General features: G+C 56.2%; 1 protein-coding gene across 5 annotated transcripts in view; it reads right to left on the bottom strand.

Moving 5' to 3' along the window:
• Positions 1-1402: 1402 nt before the first annotated feature.
• Positions 1403-24382, bottom strand: part of ENG (endoglin) — a 63933-nt gene continuing 40953 nt past the window's right edge. For 4 of the 5 annotated variants that reach the window (XM_043498944.1, XM_043498945.1, XM_038374866.2 and 1 more), the window contains exons 4-15: positions 23023-23179; positions 22055-22220; positions 20896-21034; positions 19730-19904; positions 18603-18745; positions 18160-18300; positions 14767-14805; positions 12555-12668; positions 8876-9130; positions 8032-8092; positions 4449-4544; positions 1403-3631 (exon numbers count right to left, since the gene is read on the bottom strand). In XM_043498944.1, coding sequence (XP_043354879.1) covers positions 3513-3631; positions 4449-4544; positions 8032-8092; positions 8876-9130; positions 12555-12668; positions 14767-14805; positions 18160-18300; positions 18603-18745; positions 19730-19904; positions 20896-21034; positions 22055-22220; positions 23023-23179 — 1605 coding nt within the window. In that variant the 3' untranslated portion in view covers positions 1403-3512. Of the gene's footprint in view, positions 3811-4448; positions 4545-8031; positions 8093-8875; positions 9131-12554; positions 12669-14766; positions 14806-18159; positions 18301-18602; positions 18746-19729; positions 19905-20895; positions 21035-22054; positions 22221-23022; positions 23180-24382 lie in introns of all 5 variants that reach the window. The other variant, XM_043498946.1, reaches the window with a different exon arrangement.

The following is a 24382-nucleotide window of genomic DNA, read 5'->3' as shown; positions in this document are numbered from 1 at the left end:
ATGGCTTTTGGCTGTTAATAAGTCTTGGCTGGGTCCCGCTCCACGTACCCAGGGCCCTGGCCATCCGTGCACAGTTGTTTCCTGGAGGGCTTAGACAAGCTGTGTTCATCCCTGGATCCCGACCACCCTGTTCTGCATGTGGCCCCCCCTCCCACGGGGCTGGCCTGGGTGCTGCTGCTCAAGGACCCAGCTACTGTGTACGAGGGTGGTGTCAAATCTGCTGGGCGAGCCGACTGCAGCTCCCGGGGGGGATGGGGGGACACAGCTGTTGACGGGGCTGCTGACACTAGCCAGGCACCAGCGTGGGGGGGAATTAGTCCCGGCTCACGTGACGCTTCCTCTCACCGTAGCCAGCCTGACTCGTCTCTTCCATGCAGCCTAGGTAAAAGCAGGTGGCCCGTGCAGGGAGCTGCTTTTCCAGCTTCGCTTTGCAAGGCGGGTGCTGCACCTGCACCCCAGAGAAGGCAGCTCGGGGTAGGAACTGGGGTGCTGGGCTAGCTTTGGCCAAGGCGGGGCCTGGGCTCGCTCAGCTCGGGCTGGCTCCAGGTGGCTTAGCTGAGCTGTGGGCAGGAGCAGGGCTAACCCAAGGCCTTTGGGGGCAGGAGCAGGGCTAACCCAAGGCCTTTGGGAGCCGGGGCAGCCTGGAGCATCTGACGTCAGCAGCGCTACCTGCCAGAGCAGCATCTCCCTCGTCACCAGCCGAGGCAGCTCCCAGCCCGGGGCTCAAAGTAAGAGCTGGCTTTGGCTCAGCCCTTCCCTCAGCCGTCTGGGGCAGCTTGGCCCTTTCTGCCCATCAGCTCTGCAGGCTGGGATGTGGCTTTTCCCTTCGCTGTCCCTACCTGCAGGCTGGGATCTCTAGGCCAGAGTAGACCTGGGGCTGTGGGATAGGATGGCTCCAGATGCCACTGGCTGTTCCTCCAGGGTGGGGGATGCCCGCCTGGGGCCATGTTCCCCACCCCCTCCCGTGCTGCTGTGCCACAGCTGTTTGTTGGCCCACGGCCGCTTAGTGCCACGGTGAGCCCGGCAGGCCGTGCGCGAGCAAGGAAGGAGCTCGCCCCTCATGCCGCGCTCTGCCGCTTGGGGAGCAGGGTGCTGGTCTGGGTTTCCGGTTGTCCAAGTAGGGCCGGCCAAGGCCCTGCTCTTTGTGCCAGCCCAGCTGCTGGGGGCAGCACTGGCCGGGCACTTGTACAGCTGCGTGTGCACAATGCACTGGAAACCCAAACACAGAGAGGTCATGTGGGGTCTTGGCAGTTGCTGGCTCCCCCCCGCCCCCCCCAGGCCGGCTTGCAGGTGGTTTGTGGCTGGGCCGGGATAAACAAGGAGAAGCTGGAAAGGGGAACGTGCTGTTTGGTGCCTTTCCGGGAGCAGGCTGGGCAGGGCCAGGAATCCTCTCCACAGGCTTCAGTCAACCCACTTTTATTGATACGTTATCATGGTTACACGGGGTCATACAAATATTTACAGACCAGAGGCACAACCCCGGGGCTGGGGAGGGAGGGCAAGGCCCAGTTGGTGGGCGCCATTCAGACTGGTTCTGAGCCTGGGGGCGTCACACTTGGTCTGCGGGCCGGTGGAGCCAGGCCCTCAGCTGAGAGCCCACGACTCCCAGCCAGCTGCGCTACGGCTCGGGGGGGGGGGGTCCACGTGTGACTTTAAATTACACTCAGTCCCCCCAAGGGCCGAGCGTTCAGCCTGGGGAGCCTGAAATAGGCCAGCGAGCTGCCAGAATGGGTTTCTCCCGGTGGGTTATGTTTAGTAAAGGGCGGCGTGAGTGACACTTCCGTCAGGGTCAAGCCCCCGGAGGTGTGGGGGGTGTGTGTTTAAAGTGTGTGTGTGTGGTGGTGGGGCTCTGCAGGACCCGAGCCCACCTCTCGCCCCAGGGCAGAGGCATGGTGCCCGCCGTCATGCCAGGTCACCAGTTAGAAAACACTCCCCCTGTGGCTTCGCCACGCAGGCCCCCGTGTTCCCGCAGCTGTGCCTCGCACCTCGCCCTCGGGCTGTGTCTGGCGCACATGTAAATACCCCCTCGGTCAGGCTGAGGGCAGCTCGGCTCCCAGTTCTAACCCCCCCAAAAAGGAAAGGTACATAGTTGCTAGTAACTGACAGGCCGCCTCAGCACCGCGGCTGTGTGATTGCAGGGCTAGAGGGTTATGTACAGAAAGGAACGCCGGGTGTGCCACGGCCCGAAAGGCCCACGACGGCCGGGCCCTGAGCTCTGTGCCGCAGCCCAGCCAAGTGACAGGGGGGCGCTCCCTGCCCGTCACAGTCATGGGGGAGCCGAATCCCAGCTTCCTATTTGCTGTGCGGGTGCACACGCCTTTCCAGCAGCCCCAGGGCTTGGGGGAGGAAATCTTCCCTGCTGCCTGCCCAGATCTGTAGGAGTCGGTCCCTGACAAGGAACCGAACTGGGGTGGAACGAATCCTTCCAGCAGGAAAACCTCGTCTGGCCCCTCCCACTAGCCGTGCCCGGGAGCCTCGCCTCGCCTCGCCTCCCCTCCCCTTGCGGGGCCAAACTGCGGTCACACAGCTGCTGTCTGAGGACCCAGGTTCCACGAGGGGACCTGCTGATTTCAGCTGCCTCACCCGCGACTAAGTGGGCCTGGGAAACTGGCAGCGCCTTGACCGCGTTTGGCAACCACTGCAGTCGGAGTGGGTCTAAGCAGCTGGCTCTGGAGCCCACTGGCAGCCAGGCTGAGGCCCGGGGCAAAGGGCTGGCTCATGCTGACTTGAGCTCTGCTGTGAGTGGCAGCGCATTTGAGTGGACGCTACCACTCATGGGTTGTATCCCAGCAGATGGGCTGCGTGGGACGCGACGATGATTCTTCAGCTGGAGGGCCTGGCAGTGAGCAGGGGCCCTTCACCTCTAGTCTAGGAAGTGGGCAACAGTAGCACAAGCCGAGCCCACTCCTTGACTGGGGGACCCCGGCGAGGGGAGTTCAGGCCTTACGACCCCGTCAGGCTTTGGCCCCTCTCCTGGGGCAGCCTGCAAAGGGGGCAGGACGGGGGGATCCAGCGGGGCCATCTCTGCATTAGGAAATGGACAGATGCCCCCAGCCCCTTTCAGGCTGGCTATGGAACAGCTGCAGGAGAGAGTTACAGGGATTGTGGGCAGAGAACGACTGGCCTCGGAGTGAAAGGCTCCCAGGGCCGGCCGCTCTCCCGACGTGCTGGCTGCTAGTCCTCATGCTCCCAGCCTGTGGCTGGCATGGGCCTGGCCTGGTCTCCCAGCCCTCAGCATGCGGCTGGTACCTTCCGTTGTTCGGTTCCGGCTGTGGAGAGCTGGTGGGCGTGTTGCTCCCGGAGTGCGTGAAAAGTGAGGGCGTGGTTGCTCCTCTCCGCTGTGCCTGTCCAGCAGAGCAGGCTACGAGGGACGGGTCCCTCTGTCTTCTCCCCCACAGCTGTCCCTGCGTCGGGGAGCTCGGCTGCCTGCGCCTCCCATGAGGTCCATGGGTGGGAGCTTCCAGACAGCCCCTCTCTCCCCGAGGGGTGGGGGCGTCCAGGTGGCCTGCTGCCTAGGCCATGCTGCTGGTGGAGCAGGGGGTGCTCTGGGTGCTGCCGACGCTGTGATTGGGGCTGCTGCTCTCGGAGGCTGGGGCGTTGGTGGAGACCGGCTGCATTTTGGCCATGGGGCCTGGAGGATGTTACATGTCAGAAAAAATGGAAAACATTAGGCAGGCGCCAGGGGGCTGCTCACAGCCAATCAGGTGATGACGAGGGAACACAGAGCATGTGGTGGCTCAATCTTCCCTGGCCCAATCATGGCCCTGTCAGTGCTGAGATAAGCCAATTGTCCCTGTGTTTACACTGGCGCTGGAAGGAAAAGGCGAGAGATAAACCAATCAGCTGGTCCGCACTGGGACTGGCCAGCCTATTCAGGAGGGATCTAGGCGATTGGCTGCAGAATTTTGTTGTCCTTGCTCTATTGATACTGGCGCATTATGCAGATAAGCTTCCAGGCAAACAGGGAACAACTGCTCTGGGCCTTGGGAACAGGAGCAAGGCTCCCTGAGCAGCACAGCTGTGAGAGCCTCGGACAGAGCCGGGGCCTTACGACAGCAACCATCATCCTCGCTCCCAGCTGGAGGCCTCAGGAAAAGGGACGGGTGGACTGTTCAAACAGGACAGCATTTTCCCTGGGTTGCTGTGGAGTGGAGCTACAGGGCAGATGCACCGGCTGGGGATCTGGCCCGAAGCGTCTCTCGCTGCGGGCACTGCAGCTATAGCACTGAGGCTGCGTCACATCCTGGAGCCTGGACCAGCCCAACAGCTGATCAGCACCTGCCGGCCACGGATTCCCCCCACCATCCCCCACAGCACTCCAAGGAGAGACCCGGCTCCTGCTGAGCAGACCGAGCTCACCCCAATGCCATGGCACTGGGAACCACGGGGGCGAGGGGGCAGAGGGAGGGTGACTGGGGCAGAGACGAGGCAGAGCAGCTGATACTCACGGGTATGGGAGTAAATGCACCAGAGCGCGGCGGTGAGGAGCGTGCCGATTAAGAAGGCTGCGAAGGTGATCCCCACGACTGCTTCTATCCCTAGGCCTGGAGCCACACAGGAGACAAGGCGAGAGGAGCATTGAAAGCAATCAGCACATTTCCCCAGACATGGGCCCCCCCTCTGCTCTTCTATAGCACATAGTCCCCCGCCTCCAGGCTCTAGCCGGGTTAACACACTATGGAGCCTTCTCTCTGCCCATAGTAAGGACTCTCCACTGAAACCCATCCACTGCAGATGGGCCAGCAAGAGACGCCCCTGCCTCCTGCCCCAGAGCCGCCTCCTTCCACGCAGGCACCTGGCCAGCTCAGGAAATAGCCAAGGTGAAACCGTGGTGGGAACTGAACTATGGAGCAATGAGCAGGGCAGGGGTTTGTCCCTGTTAGGGGGATCTGGCTGGAAGGATGTGACTGCTAGGTTTGTAAGGGCTCCATGCCCCTAGCAGAGTAGGATCGGCAGCTCACAGGCTGTGCAGTAGTCTGAGAGCAGGAGCGGGCCAGTCCCACCAGGCACGGAGGAGTGAGGGCAGGACTAAAGCTTGCCAGTGACTTGAAATTAACCAGTTAAAAGGAGACAGAGAGAAAGCAAAGCTTTTAAGTGACCTTATCCCCCAACCTCTCTGCATCAGTCTGACTCTGCCCCTCTCCCGCACCGGGGGGAGGGAAGCTTTAGAAATGGTCAAAGGCAGGTTTCTCTGCAAGCAACAGGCTCACAGCCTCTCTCCTGCTGCGCTGACCATGCGCTTTGGGCCACGTGGTCCTGCAAACTGCTGCACGCTTTATACATTCGTTCCTGTACACGCACAGAGCACTACCTTGGTGCAGCATTGAAATGCAGCCACCTCTAGGCATGGGTGTGGCAGCTGCTTGGCAGCGCACAGGAACACTACACTGATGGTGGATTTTCTGCAGGCGGGTTAACAAGGAATGTCTGGCAGCTGAAACCACATGGAGGATTCCAGATGAGGCTGAATGTTGTTAAACTAAACACGGGGCGTGGCGGGGGGAGGAACGCACCCCTTGGGATCTTTCACGGGCACAGGTATTCAGGACTTCAGTGCCACATCTCCAAAGATCGTAATGCCAGCAACACAACACTCACGGCCGCTACGGGCTCAATACGGACTCAGAGAAGAATCACACCCCCACTGCCTGCAGCACCTAGTCAAGGAATGATCAAGCCCTTGCTCTGATTTATTTATACTGTGCTTGCTACCGTCTCTCAGTTCCTTGCAAGCCCCACCTTGCTCAGGTGGCTGGATGGAGGCCGACAGCATGGAAGAGGTAGACACCGGTTTGGTCTGCTGATGGTTCCTGGACTTCTCTCAGTCACTGGTTCCACCCCCCTAGAGGGAGCAGCCCTCATCTGCTGAGCCCAGCAGCTCCTCCCTGTGTCTGTCTCAGGGCCGCGGCATTCATGAAACCGCCTGGGGCTGTGAGACGTGTGTGTTTGAGAGTGTGATGTGCGGAGCGAATTCCAGTCAGGGCTCGCGCGTGTCAAAAGCCTTTCCTTGCTTTGTTGTGCTGCCGTCCTGGGGGAGCTGAGCAAACAGAGGCAGGAAGAGGGGACCAAGGTGGGAGGAAAGCAGGAAATCATCCATTCTTGGATGGGGCTGAAGATTCATTCCTGCTTGGAAAGGATTCAGCTGGGCAGGAAGACAAGCCATGCTCCCTCGCATGGAGCAACTGCAAGAATAACTGCTCTGGGAGACATCAGCAGGATGCCCCCCTTGCGGCTGCTCAGGGGGTTCAGCCAGGGGAGACTGGCAGGCAAGGAAACTACTTCTCAGTAGGCACCAGGGGCTGAAGTCACCCGTCCATTATCATCCCCAAGTCTGTGTCTTTCAGGAGCTCCTGCCCCAGCGAGCTCACCACACCTCTGCCCTCACACAAAGCTCTATACAGCATCGCCAACCCCAAAGCTTCACTAATCCTAAGCCAGGCCCCCTACCCCTCAAAATCAGGAGATCTTAAAAATAATATATTCTGAGGGCTTGACTTTGCCTGCTGGGTTTTGAGATGTTAGGGGTCACGCTGTCTAGCTTTTCTCTGCAGCCACCAGAGCCAGAAACGTCCTGGTTTGTAACATAAGCTGAACCTGTCACCTCCATCCTATGACTCCAGGAGCTGGAGCTTGAAGACAAACGCTAACCATCTCATGACTTGCATTAAAATGGCAAGGCTTGGCCACTGTATTTTCTATCAGAGATCAACTCCTCCCAAGAACTTCTCCCACACACACATTCTGATTTCCAGGATTTTGTGGGGAGGATAAAAACTATGCGCTTGATACTAAATGCAAACACTAAACTGGACCAATAATGCATCTTCATCCATGCAGCATCCTTTGTTCAGAATGACCCAAAGGCACTTTACAAATGCTAGCTACAGGAATCACTACACACATCAGTGAAATGCAGCTACCTCTGGGGTTTAACAGCAACATAGGAAGGCTACACAAGAGTTTGGGACAGGAAGTAAAGGATACTGCATCCAATTGTCACCAGGCTCTTTTGACTGAGTCCTCTCCAAGTTGGGCTGTCTCCTATCACACCAAGACAAGTTTACTTGGGCTCTGGCTCACCTCAGAACTTCGCTTCCCTTCCCCACCCCCTGCAGCCTGTTATCCTCCACAGACAACTGGTGCACAGTCACTGTACACAACTTCCTGTAGGTCAGCGCCTGGCCCCGCCGCAATCCCTAACCCCTCTCCAGGGAGACCAGCTGACACATTGCATGGCACTGTCACAACAGCCACAGCCGGGAATGCAGATCAAGAAGAAACGAGGGGAAGAAAAGCAGAAGGAAGCTGCCAGGAATTTGATAAGAGCGCCAGCGGGATGGCGCCGTGGTAAAGCCTGTGTTGAGTCTTGGGCTCAGCGCCAGCATGGCCCCTCTCCCCCCAGCCCCCACCAGGATGAAGGCATCTCACTTGCTGCAGCCTGCACAAGCCACGCACCCTGAGATGGCCAGTTCTCAGGATGGCTCCCGCCAGCCTCTGGCCCGTGGAGTTCCACGCACGGAAGCCTCGTCCGTATCTCACACGCTAGCAAGGCAGCTCATCCCAACATGCCAGGTCTCTCAGTCATTCAGGGGCCTCCCCTTTTGGTGAGGAACATACTGAGCCCTGGGTCCTGCTATCCCCTCCTGGGCATTGCTTCCCAGATACAAGGCGTCCCATCAGCGATCACTCCTTTCCCCACTCAGCCCATTTCTATAGGTGCAACCACGTTTCTCTGAACTGGTATTTCTCTCTCGTCTGTTCACCCTGGTCCCCATTAAACTAGCTCCCATTCTCCAGCCGAGGGAAGGCGCTAATCCTGCCAGAAGATCCTTCATCAAACTGAAACTCGGCAAGGACTATGGGACACTCTCTGCTCCCACCCACTCCCACACGTGTGCCTGCACCTCGCACCAGGGACAATCTAACGGAAGTGCAGGCTGGGCTCCGTGCTGATCCACCCTCCACTGGGTAGCTCGGCTCCAGCTCTCTGCTCTGACCCGACGTGACATGACGAGGAGATTGTGAACTCACTGGAAGGTGGAGGTCTGGTGTCCTGCAGCGTCACCTCTAATTTTCTCTCGATGGTGCTGTCCTGTGATTTTGAGAAGAAAACCAAGAGGGTTAAGATGAGCTGCGCACATCTCTGCCCCGCCCAGCAAGAGAGCCCTGAGTACCCCACGGATCCCCCAGCAGCCGGTCACAAGGCTACAGCAGGAGGGATGAGCACCTGGCGTCACCATGGGAAGAGACCCCTGGCCTTGTGGCTAAGGTTCAGGCCAGGGAGGCAGGAGACCTTGATTCTATCCCTGCCTCTGCCACAGGACCAGTGTCCAGGTGACTGGGGAGGAGGGGTTCATTCCCCTCCTTGTGGCTCAGTTTCTCCCTCTGTAAATGGGGATACTGATCCCCAGGACTGGTATGAAGCCTGCTTCGTTCCTGTTTCTAACGTACATTGGGGCTCTTGGCCAGTAGGGTCACTACGTGCCCCTGGCCGCGGCTCCACTGCTCTTGGGAACAAGGAGGTGACGTCACACCCGGCTACAGCAGTGGCACTGGGGCTAGTCTGGGCCCTGCAATCCAGTGCAAACCTCTCTCAGCTCAGCAGGGCGGTGCAGCCAGAGCTAGGCCCCATTAACCTCCACCCACTCTTGTGTGTGTATTGTCTGGTCTCGGGCAAGGGGAGAGAGCTGCACATCGCCAGCCAGCGGGACACGGGAATGGAATCCCTTGAACCTCCCATCGGTGCCTCCCTGCCCCCCTGCTAGGGCAGTGGGAACAGCCCCCTCGCTCAACAGATGGGCAAAGGGTCCTGGGCCAGGGTCATGCCACCAGGCCTCCTGGGGGAGCCCACGAAGGAGACGGCCCCCACACTCACGTTGAAAGGCAAGGTCACTCTGCACGACAGGGTGGCGCAAGGAGGAAAGGGCCCTCCCCCAGCCAGGCTGTAGACAAAGCTGAACCGATGGAGCTCCCGGCCCAGAGTGGCTTCTGTTGGCTTGAGGATGGTCACTGCTTGGCTGAGCGCCGCAACAGGCTGGATCAGGAGCTGCTGAGGCTCCTCGCCAGCAGCCTGCAGAGAGCACTCCTCCACCTTCAGGTGTGTCTGGGCAATCCCTGCCCGAAACGAGACCTGCAGGGGGGCAGCAGGAGAACGAGAGTTCGGTTAGCGGGTCTTGGGGGTTGCATCTCAGCTCTATATCTGGGCTGGCAGGGAAGGAAGCCAAAGGATCCACCCATGTACCGGCTGAGGACTGGAGGGGGCAAGCCAGTCCCGATCCCCAGTCTCCAGTTGACGTGGCTTCCTCATGGGTGAGTACAACCCGGGTGGGTGCTTCTCTGAGGCGTGGGCCCTGGACGCAATGAAACTCTGTCCACACTGGGATCAGAACAGGGCTACTCCAACCCTGTCTACGCACCGCTGGCGTGGCAGAGTTTCTGTCACCAGCCCAGGCAGGAATTCTCCGCTCCACCCCGCCCGACCCACCGGAACACAACTGTCTAGCCCATCCAACGTTATCTGAGCCATACTATAGCCTGAGGCAGGTTGATTCTCACCCATTCTTTACAGGATGACCCTCTCTCTAATTTCTCTTTGCTTTTCATTTGGCCATGTGAATGTGGGGTTATCGCTCCCGACTCTCCCCTGTGGAGTCATTTCCCGCTGTGTGATGGTGCGGCAAACCCTGCCCTGGAGTAACAGGCCTGCACGGGCAGTTCGAAGGGACAGTAGCACAGAAGGAAGGGATTGGCAGGATGGCAGAAGCAGAATAAACCTTCATGGCCCCCAAGTGTGGTCAAAGGCATGGGCGTTAGGAGATCTGCCAAATAATGTTGCATGTACCAGGAAAAGCAGAGAGACCTTAGCCACCACCATGCCACGGACACCAGCCCTTGGGTACCTACCTCCCAAGGAATTTACAGAGGCTACCTGCTCCCCACGACACCAGGGGTTACTCTAGCTCAGCCCAGGTGCTCAAGGGGAAGGCTGTGGTTTGGCTGCAGGCCAGTGAGAGAGGGGAAGATGCTGCTGAGTTGGGGGAGCTCCACGCTCGGTGACCACAGGACAGGTGAACCCCACAGTGGGGAGCTTTCCTCAGGGTAAGAGACTTTGCTTTCGTGATATAAGCATCACCCCTGGGGATTAAGGCTTTGTTGATTGCACATGTTTCTTGCCTGTTGTGTTAGTCCACTGCCTTACACTTGGGTTTCTAAGATGGCTTCAGACTATCGTAATTCCCTGTCCACTCGGGTCTGGGCCAATGTACCAGAACCCACACCGCAACTGCAGTGTTTAATGCACAGCTGTAGCTGGCCTAGCTCTGATCCCCCTGCACAGACAGCGCCGGGTTGTAAGGGTCGGATCCAACAACTGTCGTTGTTCCCTGGGCTTTGGGTCAGGCTGATGACAGCCACATGGCTGGCAGAGTTTGCACAGAATGGGTTTGTGGACAACCCTTCATCTGACTGATAAACGGTCAGGAAACCTAGAGCCCTAATTCCTGAGCCCGAAGAGTTTGAGCAGGAAGCTATGACCACATGGAGAGGCTGGAGCCACCTTGTTTGGGAAAAATGATTAGCCCTGATAGAAGCTGACCCCTAAACCTGATTTGTGGATGGAGGAGGAGAGGGAGGGGACAGCCCGAACCATCTGGAATCAAAGAACCAGTTCCCTGCCAATTGTCTGACATACACTGTGTATCCTGGCACAAAGAGAACAGAGGAGAGGAAAGCAAGTTATTTACCTTCCCCCAGCCGGAAGGCCCCGATGAGCTATCAGCACCCGTCACCAAGGATCAAATGCTTACAGACGGGATGTGGAAATAAGAGAGACACCAAGCCAAATGGCTCTGTTTCCGGCCGGCAGAGCCTTCTGACATGATCCAGGTTGCTAAGTGATATGTTATCATCTTTACACTAACAAAACATTCCACTAAGACCTAGGCCTGAGTCATCAGAGACCTGATTAACATCCAAGTTAGTGTAGGACTGGAAGGGTGCTCGAGAGGTCATCAATTCTAGTCCCGTCCCCTGCACTCAAGGCGGGAATGTGCTAAACCCTTTACCACTCTGTACCTGCCTAACTGGGGCAATGTATATACCCATGGGCATAGTATGAGTGGGGTCATTCTGGGCACAGTCTGTCTCCAGCTAACACAGCGACGCTCTCTTCCTGGGGGAATGTCTCCACCATAAGCCAAGGTGCGCCTGCGGTTTGTGCAGCCATACCCCCGCGAGCACAGCTGAAAACAGCAGTGTAGATGCAGCAGTGTGGGCTTCAGCACGGTCTGTGCAAGCGCACCAGGGTACGTATGCGTGTTGCTTGCCTGTGCCGAAGCTTGTGCTGTCACGTCTACACGGCTACTTTGAGCTGGGCTGGCACGGGTCTGCCTGCACGGCACGCCCATCTCGCACTGAAGTGCGGGTGACAGAGTGGGTTGTCACAAATTCTCTTGTGTCTGGAGGAAGCTGGTTGCAGGAGCAGCCTCGGTCAGACTGTACCCTGTACACAGGGAGTGAGGCTGGGTGGGACGTGGAGGTGGTGTTGGTGTGGAGAGGGAGTTTGGGCCTGGTCAGGTGGGCCCAGGAACAGGTTCATGTTCACATGCCGTCCTTGGCAATTAGCTCTCCTCTGGAATTCACTTCCAAGGGCAGCTCTCCCCTTCCCGTGTCTACAACTTGTGTGAGTAGCAAAGGCAGGAGGGTGCAAACTCCTTCCCATGTCAGCTCTACTGACTACTCTCAACCCTGAGCTGCAGCCTGATCCCCATCACCTCCCCGGGGCTATTCCTGTCCTAGCCCTGTCCCAGGGCGCTGGCTCAGCTAATCGCTGCCTGGCCCATTTGCACGGTCTCTTACACACAGGCCGTTGCTCTTGCCCATCAGCACCTTTGATCTTTTGATGCCAAGCCCTGCGGAACATAGTGCGGACATGTGTCAGGAAGAGCCGCCGCCCCCTCCCCCAGCTTTCTCTGCCATGCCCCGCACACTTCCTGCTCCTGCCAATTGTATCGCTGCCCCTCATTGAGCTAATTACCTCAGCAGACCAACCATTGCCCCCACAGGGCAACGGTCCCCACTAGACCCGGTTCATTGGTTCCAGTCATGCCTGTAATTGTCTCCGTGAGGCATTTAGCCAAGGAACCGGGGGGCTGCACCGGTCACAGCCCCACACATCTATCAGATGTGTCTATCTAACACTTGGTTTCAAGCCCATACAGTGAGTGCTGGCCTGGGCCTCTTTCAGCCAAAGCCTGCCAAGCCGGGGGATTCATTCGAGGAGGTGCACAAATGACTTCTAGTCACAGAGCCCCACTGGGATTTCATCCCAGCTTTCCAGGGGTAAAGAGGCTCCTGCACTAACTCCCCATTCCCAAGGCATCGCTCACTCTACGGCCACAGCAGGGAACAAACACACCAAGGTGCAGGGATGGGCTATGCAAAGCCACTCTCCAAGTGGCCTGGAGCCTTCTAGCTGCTCACCCAGTCTAATGAACTCAGCCCAGCCGAGCCTGGCGCCAGCCGGGCCTAGCAAAGGCGGGAGAGATGCCCAGTACCTGGACATAAGCAGCTTTGTTGACTTCCAGCACGGTGGTAGAAGGCCACTTGAAGTCCTGGGTCCGGTAAAGCTGCAAATGGAGCTCCTGTGGCAGTTTGCACTCCAACGGCACCTACGCGGGAAGGAGACAGAGCTGAGCTCCAGGCTGCTGTCGCTCTGACAAGGCTTTCACAGGGCACTGGGCACTCACTGCAGAAATCTAAGCTCTTGGAGCCAGCCCTTAGGCCTTGCACTGATGGGTGCCTTAGGAATACCTCAGAAAAGGGACAACTATTTCAGTGACAACGGATATACTTCCCCCCGACTCCGGTGCTTTTTCCTGATGCAGCGTCCCAGAGGGCTACAGCCTTAATGCTCCCCCCCCATCCCCGAACAGTCGTGCCAGAAACTCGGATATCTGGCTCCTAGTCTCACCTTTGACCTCTCTCTGGCTAGTCAAGAGTGCGTGTCTGTGTAGTTCAGTTTGTTCAGAAATTATTGTGTATTTGGTTCATTATAATCAGGTGGAAACCTGCTCCATGGTCAGAGATGTGGAAGCAGAGAAATGAGGGTGGAATTGCCATTGCCCCAAGGGCCTGGGCAGGTCTGTTCCTGACGGTGCATTCCTCCCTGCTTTGTCCTGGCCAATGACTCAAGGCATGGGGCTCCCGAAACCTGCATGAGACAGTACCTACCTCTCCTCCCTTCACTTGCTCCAGGTCCCGCAGTCTGAGGAACCCTTGGGCAGGGCCAATCTGGCAACCAGCGGGGAGCTGGGGCAGGTGGCAGCCAGCTACAGGTTTCCAGATTGCCGGCTCCTGAGCCAGTGTGACAATTTGGGGGTCCTGTCTGCTTTCATGCGTGGTGGAAGGCCCGTATGTGTGCAGAGCCCCATGGGCTAGCGGGGTGGTGTCATGTTTCTGCCAGGCCAGAGACAATGGCGAGTGATCAAAATTCAACCATCGCCTAGCAAAGTCGAACACCTCGAGACAATGGGTTTGGTCTAGCTAGAAGACGCTGTTCCCTCCTCTTGTCTGAAGGGAGGGGGTTTGAGAGGAATGGAAGTTACCAGGAAGAGAACAAAAGAAGCAGGAGCCTCTAAAGCGACTCACAGGGGGAACGGAGAGTGACTGGAGGAGACATTTTGCATCAGATTAAGATGAGGGGTGGGAGGCTGCGGCAGGGGTGGGGTAGGCAAAGGGTGGCAGTCCCGACCTGCCAGAACACAGGTGATCTCCCAAGGCCCACAGGAGCAGGCTGAGCTAGGGAGGGACACGGCATTTAGGGTGTTTTATTATTTTGTATGCGCTTGTGAATTGCATGATTCAATACAAGCAACATGCCAATGTTAGGCTGGCAGAGTGTGTGCGTGTCGACTGTGTCACAACTGCAGGCCCCCCAAAGCTTCACACCTTTATGGTGAAGTTCTGAAAGAAGGGTGTGTTTAATTACCGGGGTCAGGGCCATATCCAGAGCGGTTAGGCAGCTGGACAATGGGTTCCAGCCCTCAGAGGGGGCTGCCAGACAGAGAGTCTGTGGTCTGAGAGTGCGCCTAGGGACCTCGAGACTGGGGCAGTGGCAGGACTCCATTCAGGGTCCATGGGCTTGAAGCATTGGGGATCCAGAACAGCAGCGGCTCGGATTCCCCTCGCAGCAGTCCTGACGAGTGGCTGGAAGGGGGCACTCACTGGGATCTGTGATGCCAGTCAGTCCCCAGGATGGTAGAAATCCTGTACTTATCTCTACAACCTCTGGAACAGAGGGATGCTCTTTGCTGCACCACAAGAACTCGGCCATCTCAGTCACGTAGGGTGACCAGACAGCAACTGTGAAAATACAGGACGGGGGTGGGGGAGTAATAGGTGCCTATATAAGAAAAAGTCCCAAAAAACGGGACAGTCCCTATAAAAGGGGGACATCTAGTCACCCTACAGTCACTTCTAGCTGCGTCGTGAGCAAATGGCAAACACTTTCGCTTCCCCTCCGACAGGTTTTGTTGTCAATCCCCTACCAGGGTGGGAGGAAGGAAGACTGTTCCCTAGTCACCGGGATTTCTCTGGCGCAGTAGGGAGGAGCAAAGCGTGACTGAAAGAGAGAAGGAAAAGAAGGAAAGAATCCTCTCGAATCACAGCCTAGGACTCCTGCTGTCCAGAGGGGACGCTCCAGACCCGATTCTCCTCTCGGAAACAGCTTGGAGCCTTGGAGATTAAAAAGCAAACAACTCCTCTTACCTCGACTTTCTCCAGAGATGAAGCCAGTGTCAGGATCAGCTGGGAACGCAAAGAGAACGGAAAGAACGTGAGACGCCGGTGAATGGCTCACAGAACTGATGCAGCAGATAGTGCTCTGGCGCCTGGTTCCCGAAGCGCCGCCCGTGGCATCTTTCAGAGGTGGGAGCCAATCATTTGGGGGGGTAGAAAAGGGTTAAAAGTCCAGAAGACAGTGTGGTTTCTAGCCACTGAGTTCACTGTGCCGCTTGGCATGCTGGGACTTGCAGTCTCCGCACGCCACCTCTGTATTAAAGACAAAAACGGCAGCTGCGGCCTACTTGTTTGCAAGTTCAGGTGTTGCTATTGCAAGGTGCTGAGCAGCCTCAACCTCCAACAAAGCTAATGGGGGGTTGAGGATTCTCACCCCCCCACCGAATGAGGCCCTCGCGACTGGCACTCAGTTGGGCTAGGGTTGGGCACCCTTGCCTGCTGGAGCCATGGGCAGCTGGAGACACACAGATGAAGATCGGTCCTTTACTGGCATTGCCTAGGAGTGACGTGAAACACATGGACAGTTCTGGAAGCGACGGAGTCCATTTTAGTTGCTTTAGCGCAAGGATTCTCAACCTTTTTTATTCTGAGGCTCCCCCCCCAGCATGCAATAAAAAAGCCACAGCACACCTGTGCCACAACAACTGCATTTCTGCATATAAAATCCAGGGCCGGTGCTAGGGGACAGCAAGCAGGGCAATTGATGGGGCCCCACGCCACAGGGCCCCCCACAAAGCTACATTGCTCAGGCTTTGGCTTCAGCCCCAGGCACCAGGGCTTCGGCTTTCTGCCCTGGGCCCCAGGCGAGTCCAATTCTGGCCCTGCTTGGCGGACCCCCTAAAACCTGCTTGCGGCCACCCCCAGGGGGCCCTGGATCCCTGGTTGAGAACCACTGGCATAATGGATGTAATGGACATTGGTACTGGGTACCTGCCCAGAATAGCCTTTCATTACCAGAAATTGCTATTGATACTAATCATAGAATCGTAGGACTGGAAAGGGATCTCGAGAGGTCATCTAGTCCAGTCCCCTACACTCATGGCAGGACTAAATATTGTCTAGACCATCCCTGACAGGTGTTTGTCTAACCTCTCTTAAAAATCCCCAGTGATGGAGATTCCACAACCTCCCTAGGCAATTTATTCCAGTGCCTAACCACCCTGGCAGTTAGGAATTTTTTCCTAATGTCCAACCTAAACCTCCCTTGCTGTAGTTTAAGCCCATTGCTTTTTGTCCTATCCTCAGAGGTTAAGGAGAACAATTTTTCTCAGTCCTTGTAACAACCTTTTACATACTTGAAAACTGTTATCATGTCTCCTCTCTGTCTTCTCTTTTCCAAACTAAACAAACCAATTTTTTTCAATCTTTCCTCATAGCTCATGTTTTCTAGACCTTTAATCATTTTTGTTCCTCTTCTCTGGAGTCTCTCCAATTTGTCCACATCGTTCCTGAAATGTGGCATCCAGAACTGGACACAATACTCCAGCTGAGGTCTAATCAGAGGGGAGTAGAGCGGAAGAATTACTTCTCGTGTCTTGCTTACAACTCTCCTGCTAATACATCCCAGAATGATGCTGGCTTTTTTTTGCAACAGCGTGACATTGTTGACTGATATTTAGTGTGTGGTCCACTATGACCCCCAGATCCCTTTCCCCAGTTCTCCTTCGTAGGCAGTTATTTCCCATTCTGTATGTGTGCAACTGATTGTTCCTTCTTAAGTGGAGTACATTGCATTTGTCCTTATTGAATTTCATCCTATTTACTTCAGACCATTTCTCCAGTTTGTCCAGATCCATTTGAATTTTAATCCTGTCCTCCAAAGCACTTGCAACCCCTCTTAGCTTGGTATCGTCCGCAAACAAGTGTACTCTGTATGTCATTATCTAAATCGATACTCCATGGATATTAATGGATACTCCATGGCAATTCCGAATGGCATTAAGGGTTTGCCTTCTTTTCTTAAGGGCCTCACACCTTCCTCAAGACAACATCAGACCCTTGGCCTTCCTTATACACATTTGTTAATCAACAGGACGATTTGGATCCATTTCTTTAAAGCAAGGTTCTAGTGCAAAAAGCAACTAGGCAAAAAAGGCACCTTCTTACTTAGCCAATTTGCTCCCAGCATGGAGAGACTCATATCTGCTTATTCTAGTGACAAAGATACGCTTTCACTGCTTTTTCCCCCTCTCTCAGCACTGCAGACCTACACGGCTCTGAGAGAGGGAGCTGGAGGCTATTCGTGCATCAGCAACAGAATGCTTTACCAAATTGCAGTCAGACTGCAGGGTTGGCAGGCAGATAAAAACAATGGTTTTTTGCTAGGAAACTGAGCACATCTTATAGAGAAATGAAGTGAGAGCCGGCTCCTATGAGTGAGTGTTTGTGGTTTGCAGGCAGAGTCCTTTGGGAGGAAGCTTTCCAGGGCAAGAGACACGTATGCACATATTCCGCTATATAAATAAAAAAGCTCTTTAGCTGTCTAGGGGTCACTTGCCATGAGTGACAGCTCATGTAGGTTTCATTCCAGGAAGGCAATTTGTTTATTTCATGCAACTTGCCCAAATGTCACTTCCGTTAGCAAAGCCAGAGCTGACAGCCAAGGGCTGTTTAGCAGGTAACATTTCCCACCGAGTCCCTCGTTTTGACCAAATCTGATTTTCCCACAATTACTAGGAGCCGAAAGCAGCACCCTTGGGTTGGGGTGGAGAAGTGGCAAGGTGTAAACCCATGAACCGTCTAACAGCAGGGATGCTGAAATGGAGAAATCTGAACTGGCATGCAGAACACCAGCATGTCTCTCGAGATGTCTTGACTACATCCTGCTACCTGGCTGGCCCTTGCAGGATTATTAAGACTTAGCCTGATTTTCAAAAGTGCTGAGTGCCCACAGCTACAGTGACTGACGTTAGAGTTATTGGTGATCAGCTGCTCTGAACATCAGGCCAACAGTGCATTAAAAAAGGGGGCTGGAATTAAGTGAAATACTTGCTAGAAGAACAGTGGCTAAGAGCCCGAGTCCGCTCCCACTGATGGCAATGGCCAAACACCCATTCAGTGGAGGCAGAAATGAGTTCGAACAGTCCCATGCTGTGAAATACACTAGGACTTTCCTTGATGCCTGAAGGTGACAAAGTCTCAGTGAAATACACCTGAAATCTCTGCCCAAGCGAGGACAGCAGGTTAATACCCTGGCGATTCTGTACAGCAGAAATCCCTGCAGCAGGGGGAGGGGGGCAATATCTCTGAGCAACAGACCAGGAATCAGTGTGCTGGGGGGTGGGGTTGGGGGCAGACTGTAACACCAAGCCATTCACGGGGATAAGAACGTAGACATTAGCACCATGTTGGACTATCACTGACCTTATTCTTGGCTTGGCTTCCCCTCTCCAGTTCGGTGTGGCAGTCCCCCAAATACCTTTTCAACACAAAGTGAGTTTTGTTTTGTTCGGCTCTGCAACGGGGGTCTTGCAATGTGATATCCGTGACGTGGGCATTTAAACCCTAAGAGAAAGATACCAATGTATCCATCACCTGTTACAGGCAGAATCCCAGATTCCCCCCTGGCGCCTCCTGCTTGGGGAAAACGTGTGGTTGGTCTCTCTGTTGCTTCTCTCCCCCCTCCATAGGGGCAGAGTAAGGCAGAACCCTCTGAACCCCAGCATCCAAATGTCGGAGACAGGAAAAACCAAGATCCCAGCTCTGTAAGACACCAAGAACCCTTCTCCCAGGTCCCAGTCTTTTCCCACAGTTCTGTCCGGAGCATGTGATTTCTCAAGCCTGCGCGCTCCATCTTAGTCACCCACCTGTAAGGTCGTCTTCAGCATGACTATCTCAATGGAGTCGTCCATGCACTTCCACGGTCGGGACAGACTGAAAAATGCTTGAACAATATTGACAGTCTCAGGGTGTTGTGTAGGTGTTGGTGGTGGAGTCTTCACTTCTGGTTCTATAGAAATCAACATCAGGACAGCATTGGGCAGGGGCTGGAACAGCTTAGTTCCTTCAGCAGCACAGAGAGAGGCTATTGGTATCTACAAGGATGAACTCACTGGGATGACATCTTTGCAAACTCAAGAGTAACCCTCACAATGCAAAAAGAAAAGGAGTACTTGTGGCACCTTAGAGAATAACAAATTTATTAGAGCATAAGCTTTCGTGAGCTACAGCTCACTTCATCGGATGCAGGTGATGATAGAATCCAGGGGGTCTGATCTAGTGCTGGGGAAAGGTGCCAGACTGAGCTCTGGAGAGGGAAGGCACGGCACAGGCAGTAGCAGGGCCAGCTTCCCATACGCTGCCCCACCACTGGGCCTTATCCCTGAGCTGGAGAGAGCCATCTCTTGAGGGCAGGGGGCTCAGTCCCCATGGCCCAGCCAATCCTGGGCACTTCTCTTGAGGCTGCCAATAAGGGGAACAATTTGTGGAATTCTGATGTGGACACTTGCTCGCTGGGATCTGGACTGAGGTCATCAAGCCGCCAGCAGATGACAACATCTCTTGGCGAGTACTGACCTGGCTGGAGCTGAGCCAGTGACCAAGGGGGTGGGAGGCTCAGCAGCTCATTATCAGCCTCTTGAGCCACGGGGCAATTTTGCCCACGGGGCTGTTAGGGAATGTCTACATTGTGATGTAAACACCCGCGGCTGGCCCATGTCAGCTGACTTGGGCTCACGCTACAGGGCTGTTTTGTGGTGGCATAGAGCCCGCAATGGGTCCCAGGGCCTGGGCTCCAGCCTGAGCTCGAAGGTCTACGTTGCCATTAAACTGCCCTGTAGCCCAAGCCCCGAGAGCCTGAGTCAGCTGACACAGGCCAGACACAGGCGTTTAACTCAGTGTAGACCTACCTTTAGAGCCCAGCTGACAACTGAGTTGAGTGGCTGGGCACCAGGCAGCATCTAGTGTAGACTCACCGCATCTAGTGTAGACTCACCACATCTGTGCAGCTCAAGGGTCACGTGGGTAGCAGACGGGATGTCTGTATATGAAGCTATGTCATCAAATCCTCTCTCCCGGGCCAAGCTGATCAGGCCCTGTTCATTGTCAGGGAGGACATTCTCATCCAATGGCCTGGAGGGGAATATGGTGATCCAATATTTCCCAGATGCCTGTGGAAGAAGAAGAGGGAGGAGAGAGAATAGGAGGGAGGGAGATGGAGAAGTCAGGAACTGATGTGCTGGAGTGGGGTGGTGGCGGCTAGCAAGCTTGTCTGTAACCCACGAGCAATCACAGACCTGGCGGAAGCTGATGGGAGTGCTAGCCATTTTTCAGTCAGGTTCAATGAGGGCACAACCGGGTGCATCTTCTGCAGCCTAAGGACGAAGCCTGCAGGAGCCCAGGTGTTCCGCGTGGTGAAGTGGCACAGCCCCCGAGACGTCATGAAGCCCCTTTGGCAAAACTAAAGCTTTGCTTTGGGAGAACAGGGCCCCAGCTCCCCCCACTGCCCAGATGAGAGTCACTAGGACAAGCCAATCTGTTCTGGTGCCGGGATCCCATCAGGACCCAGGCAAGGGGCAGTAGGCCGGGCTGGTCCTTGGAAAGAGACGGCTGTGGAGCACTCCAGCACAGCCGGCAAGAAATAGCAGTGGGGATTCAATAGGTGGCGCTAATGGATGAAATAGATCAAAACAGGAGGGGGCGTTTTCACCGCACCAGCCAGAGATGGGGAGCCGTAGGGAAGCGCTGCTTGCCCAACCCAGGGAGAAGAGGGGAAGCTGTGTTCCGCCCCCACTCCTCCTTTTTACTTTAACCTCTGTGCTGCTGGCAGGTACCACCTTTCGTCTGAGTGCTGGCCATAGGTCCTGGCCACTTGTAGCCTTTCAACATCCCAGAATGCTTTTCACAGAGTAGGGTTGGTAAGCCCATTGTCCTGGCCGGATTCTCACTCAGTTACAGTCTGCTTCCCTAAACTCCTCCTGCTGTTTCAGTTGGACACAGAACTCTTCACTGTCCATCCCGGATTGCTCTGCAGCATGGCTGGGTTTTTTAAAACAACTGTGGGGTTCCACCCCAGAGGTGGCTGCTTTTCAGGTGAATATTTTGAGCTGAAAGGCATCACAGAAATATGAGCTCCCTATCAGCATTTCCCTCCTGCCTTACCATGATGCTCACGGTGCGTTGCGTATCAATGTTCCAGGTCACGTTGGGTTGGCTTTGGAGGATCAGCAGTATTTTCAGATCCTGCAGCAGCTTTGCTTCAGGGCAGACCACATTCACCTTCACCTCCACGGGCTGAGAGCTACAACGTAAACCCCAGAATAAACCGATGGGCTCATGAACCAACATGGCCTCCCACTGTGGTTAGTCCACTTTCTCGGGCACAGCTGGGTCCCCAGACAAAGACCTCCCACGATAGGCCTCTTCTGCTAACAAGCTCTCCGCAGCTGCAGGGCCTCTTTTGCCAACAACAAAATATGCCACGTGTTCCTCTCTCTCTATCTCTGTCCCTCACACACACATGGGCCTAGCCAGAGAGGAACATGCCATCACTGGAGACTGGATAGAGTGGGTGGGTTTCAAGACCCTCCACACCTTTCCCAGCCCCACAGACCTCCCACCCCACTGACCTCCCAGTCTTCCTAGCCAAGCCCCCACTTATCTGGGGGCTGTCCCCCTCCATCAAAGAGAGAGATACCCCACACTGCTCTACCCCCTGGCCTGGGTCCTCACAAGGTGTCATCCCCTTCCAGAGCGCACCCCGCCCCAGCCCTCACTTTCCCCAGCCCCTCACCCCCCACACCAAGGGCGGGAGCCTGGTCATCACTCTTACCACTGCTGGGCTCTTGCCAACAGGCAAAGAGAACTACAACCCTCCTCCAAATCACCCCTATCCTCCCTCCTCCTTCCTCTGACCCCCGACACCCGCAGCTCCGTCCCAGAGCTCACAGATCCGAATCCCTCCTTGAGCCTTGCTGCCCACCCTTCAAACAACTTCTCCCCAGACCGAGCCTCGAGACGTACTCTCAGCCCCATTGCTGGGACCCAGCCAATATGTGTGTGTTGGGGGGAGGAGCTCCCATCCTAAGTGAAGTCCCACTGCATACATCCCCTGGCAGAGCAGTGAGCTTAGCTACCCTGCAGTGTGGCTCTTGGCCCAAATGCTGGGGCTGCCTCTTTAAGAGGCGCCCCCTTCCCCCACTCCCCTGGCTAGGGAAGAACCTGTAGCCAGTCTCAGGTATATTCTGGTGGGGAGCCTGGGGTGGAGAAGGCTCCGACCCCTCCCTTCGCGAGGTGACAAGGTTGGAAGCACACCGATTACCTGGTCTCCTCTGGGCCCTGCTGCACGTGCAAGATGTGAGCCTCCTTCCCCTTCTTTGCACTGGGGCTGGTGCAGCCTTTAACCTCTTGGACTAAGAACTCGGTCTGTAGGTACCGCCGGGCATTGAACCCAGACTGCACAATGCAGTCCTCTGGACTGCTGGCATCTGGGAGAGAGAAGAAAAATCAACTGTATTCTCCAGCATGGGGACCTCTGCTGAGCTGCAGTGACCTCCCTCCCCGACCTCACAGGGGCCTGGTCTCCAGGCCAGGGTCTGGGACGGAGCGGGGACGTCTGATGTGGGCTCCCATATCCCTCACTGCTACTCTGCAACACACTGAGCCCTGGTAGAAATGGACACAGGTCCTGCTGACTCCCGTGAGAGGTGCAACCTCTTACTCCATGGCTCAATGTGGCCCATTGCTCCCTGCGTTCCACAAGAGTCAGAGCGGCTGGTTTTAGACACATACGGCACTGAGATTCTCAGCGGTACCATTTGGTATCAAGGAGTCTTGTCCAGAGAACCCCCTTCCTCCCTTATCAACTCAGCCTCTGCTTGACCAGCGCCTGCAGGCAGCACTCAACACGAACCGCTGCTTGCAAGGGAGCGCATGCTGCTGAGAGGCCAGCTGGCATGGACAGGCCACTGCTGTGAGCACTAACAAAAAACAAACCTGCCATGTCCTTAGTAAGCCTTCAATGAAAGTCTAAGCCTGAGTTGAGAAACGTCTTTCGCCAGCGTGGCTTTTCACGGTAAAAACGGCTTATTTCTTTTAACAGCCTAACGCCCCAGCGATGGCCTGCCAAGGAGGACGGGAGCCATGTCCTGCCTTGAAACCTGCCCCCTGCTTTGATCATGTGAGAGTGAACCAGAGCAACAGCTGGGTACTGCGCAGACTCCAAGGGGTGACAGCACATCACCGCATGGTGGATGCCAGCTCCCAGCCCCAAACACGTCCAAGACCCACCTTCGCCCACTCGGAAGTGGATGTGGTTGGGGTTTTCCAACTTGGTGAACGACGTGATGCCCTCATAGTGTTCTTTCACTCGTTGCACAAGCAGCTCGTCACTGATATGCTCAAAGGTGCTTGACACATTGTGCGTGACGCCATCGACCATGTTATTCTGAAAAAAACAAAGCCAGCAATAGAATGGACACGCCCGCCCCGACTGGTGACGGGGCTCCCTGCTGGGGCGACACCAGAGGCCCACATCCTACCAAATATCAGGCTAGCCCCAAACGCCCCATTGGGTCCAGGGGACCCGAGAGCACTCCCATCTCTGGAAATCGGGCCCAAGGGTGACCAAGCAACCAGACACCAAGCCCCCGCAACTTCCCTGGACGCTCTGGCAAAGGGCGGGCACACATGTAGGCAACGCCCTGCCCTGGCTGCCCAGCTGGCCCGGCCCAGCTCTCATGGGGATAATTAGAGCCCTGGAGGGTGGGGAGGGGGGTGTCTCTCCTCAGACACCAAATCCCAGCCAGGTACCACACGGGTAGCCTGGCTGCACTTGGGTTCTGGTGGCCCCACAGGAAGGCTGAATCAGCTGGCATGGCATTGGGATTTTCCAGGAACATTCAGCGCAGCCGGCATCCAGCCTGTCTGAGCCCCTAGATCACCTTTGCTGGGTGAGCACATGCCGGGGAAGGGGGGGCCAGGAAGCTGGGCTGGCCCTTCACTTCCCCCAGGGCAGCGCGTGGGGGGGTGTCAGTGGAGGGGCCGCTGGCAGGAGTGGTGCCATGTTCGATCTGATAGCCCTTTGCACCCTGCCCCTGCCTCCGCCATTGTCAGCCCGGGTTATTATTAGACACAAATAGGAAGGAGGTGTAGTTTGCTAACAAAGCTCCCAGCCCCAGCCAAGCTCAGTGGAGCCAAATCCCATCCCTGACCTTCCTCCAAACAGGCAGAGGAAACAGGAGCTTTTTCAAGTTCTGTGCGTCACTTGCTGCTCAGACTGGCCCTCCGCTCAGATCCAGGGCCAGAGGGGAAAGCCAGCCAGGGCCAAGCACAGGGCCTGAGCCAAAGGGAGGGGGGCACTGCGGGAGGCCAGGGGATACAGGCCAGCGGGGGGGAGGGGCAGTCTGGGGGGGGGCGCTGCGGGAGGCCGGGGGATACAGGCCAGCTGGGGGGGGCGGGGCAGTCTGGGGGCGGGGGGGGCGCGCTGCGGGAGGCCAGGGGATACAGGCCAGCTGGGGGGCGGGGCAGTCTGGGGGCGGGGGGGGCGCGCTGCGGGAGGCCGGGGGATACAGGCCAGCTGGGGGGAGGGACAGTCTGGGGGAGGGGGGCGCTGCGGGAGGCCGGGGGATACAGGCCAGCTGGGGGGAGG

Source organism: Dermochelys coriacea, chromosome 16 (assembly GCF_009764565.3).
Source record: "Dermochelys coriacea isolate rDerCor1 chromosome 16, rDerCor1.pri.v4, whole genome shotgun sequence".
NCBI lineage: Eukaryota > Metazoa > Chordata > Testudines > Dermochelyidae > Dermochelys > Dermochelys coriacea.
Note: the sequence above shows the minus strand (reverse complement) of the source record. Positions and strands in the feature narration are given on the sequence as shown.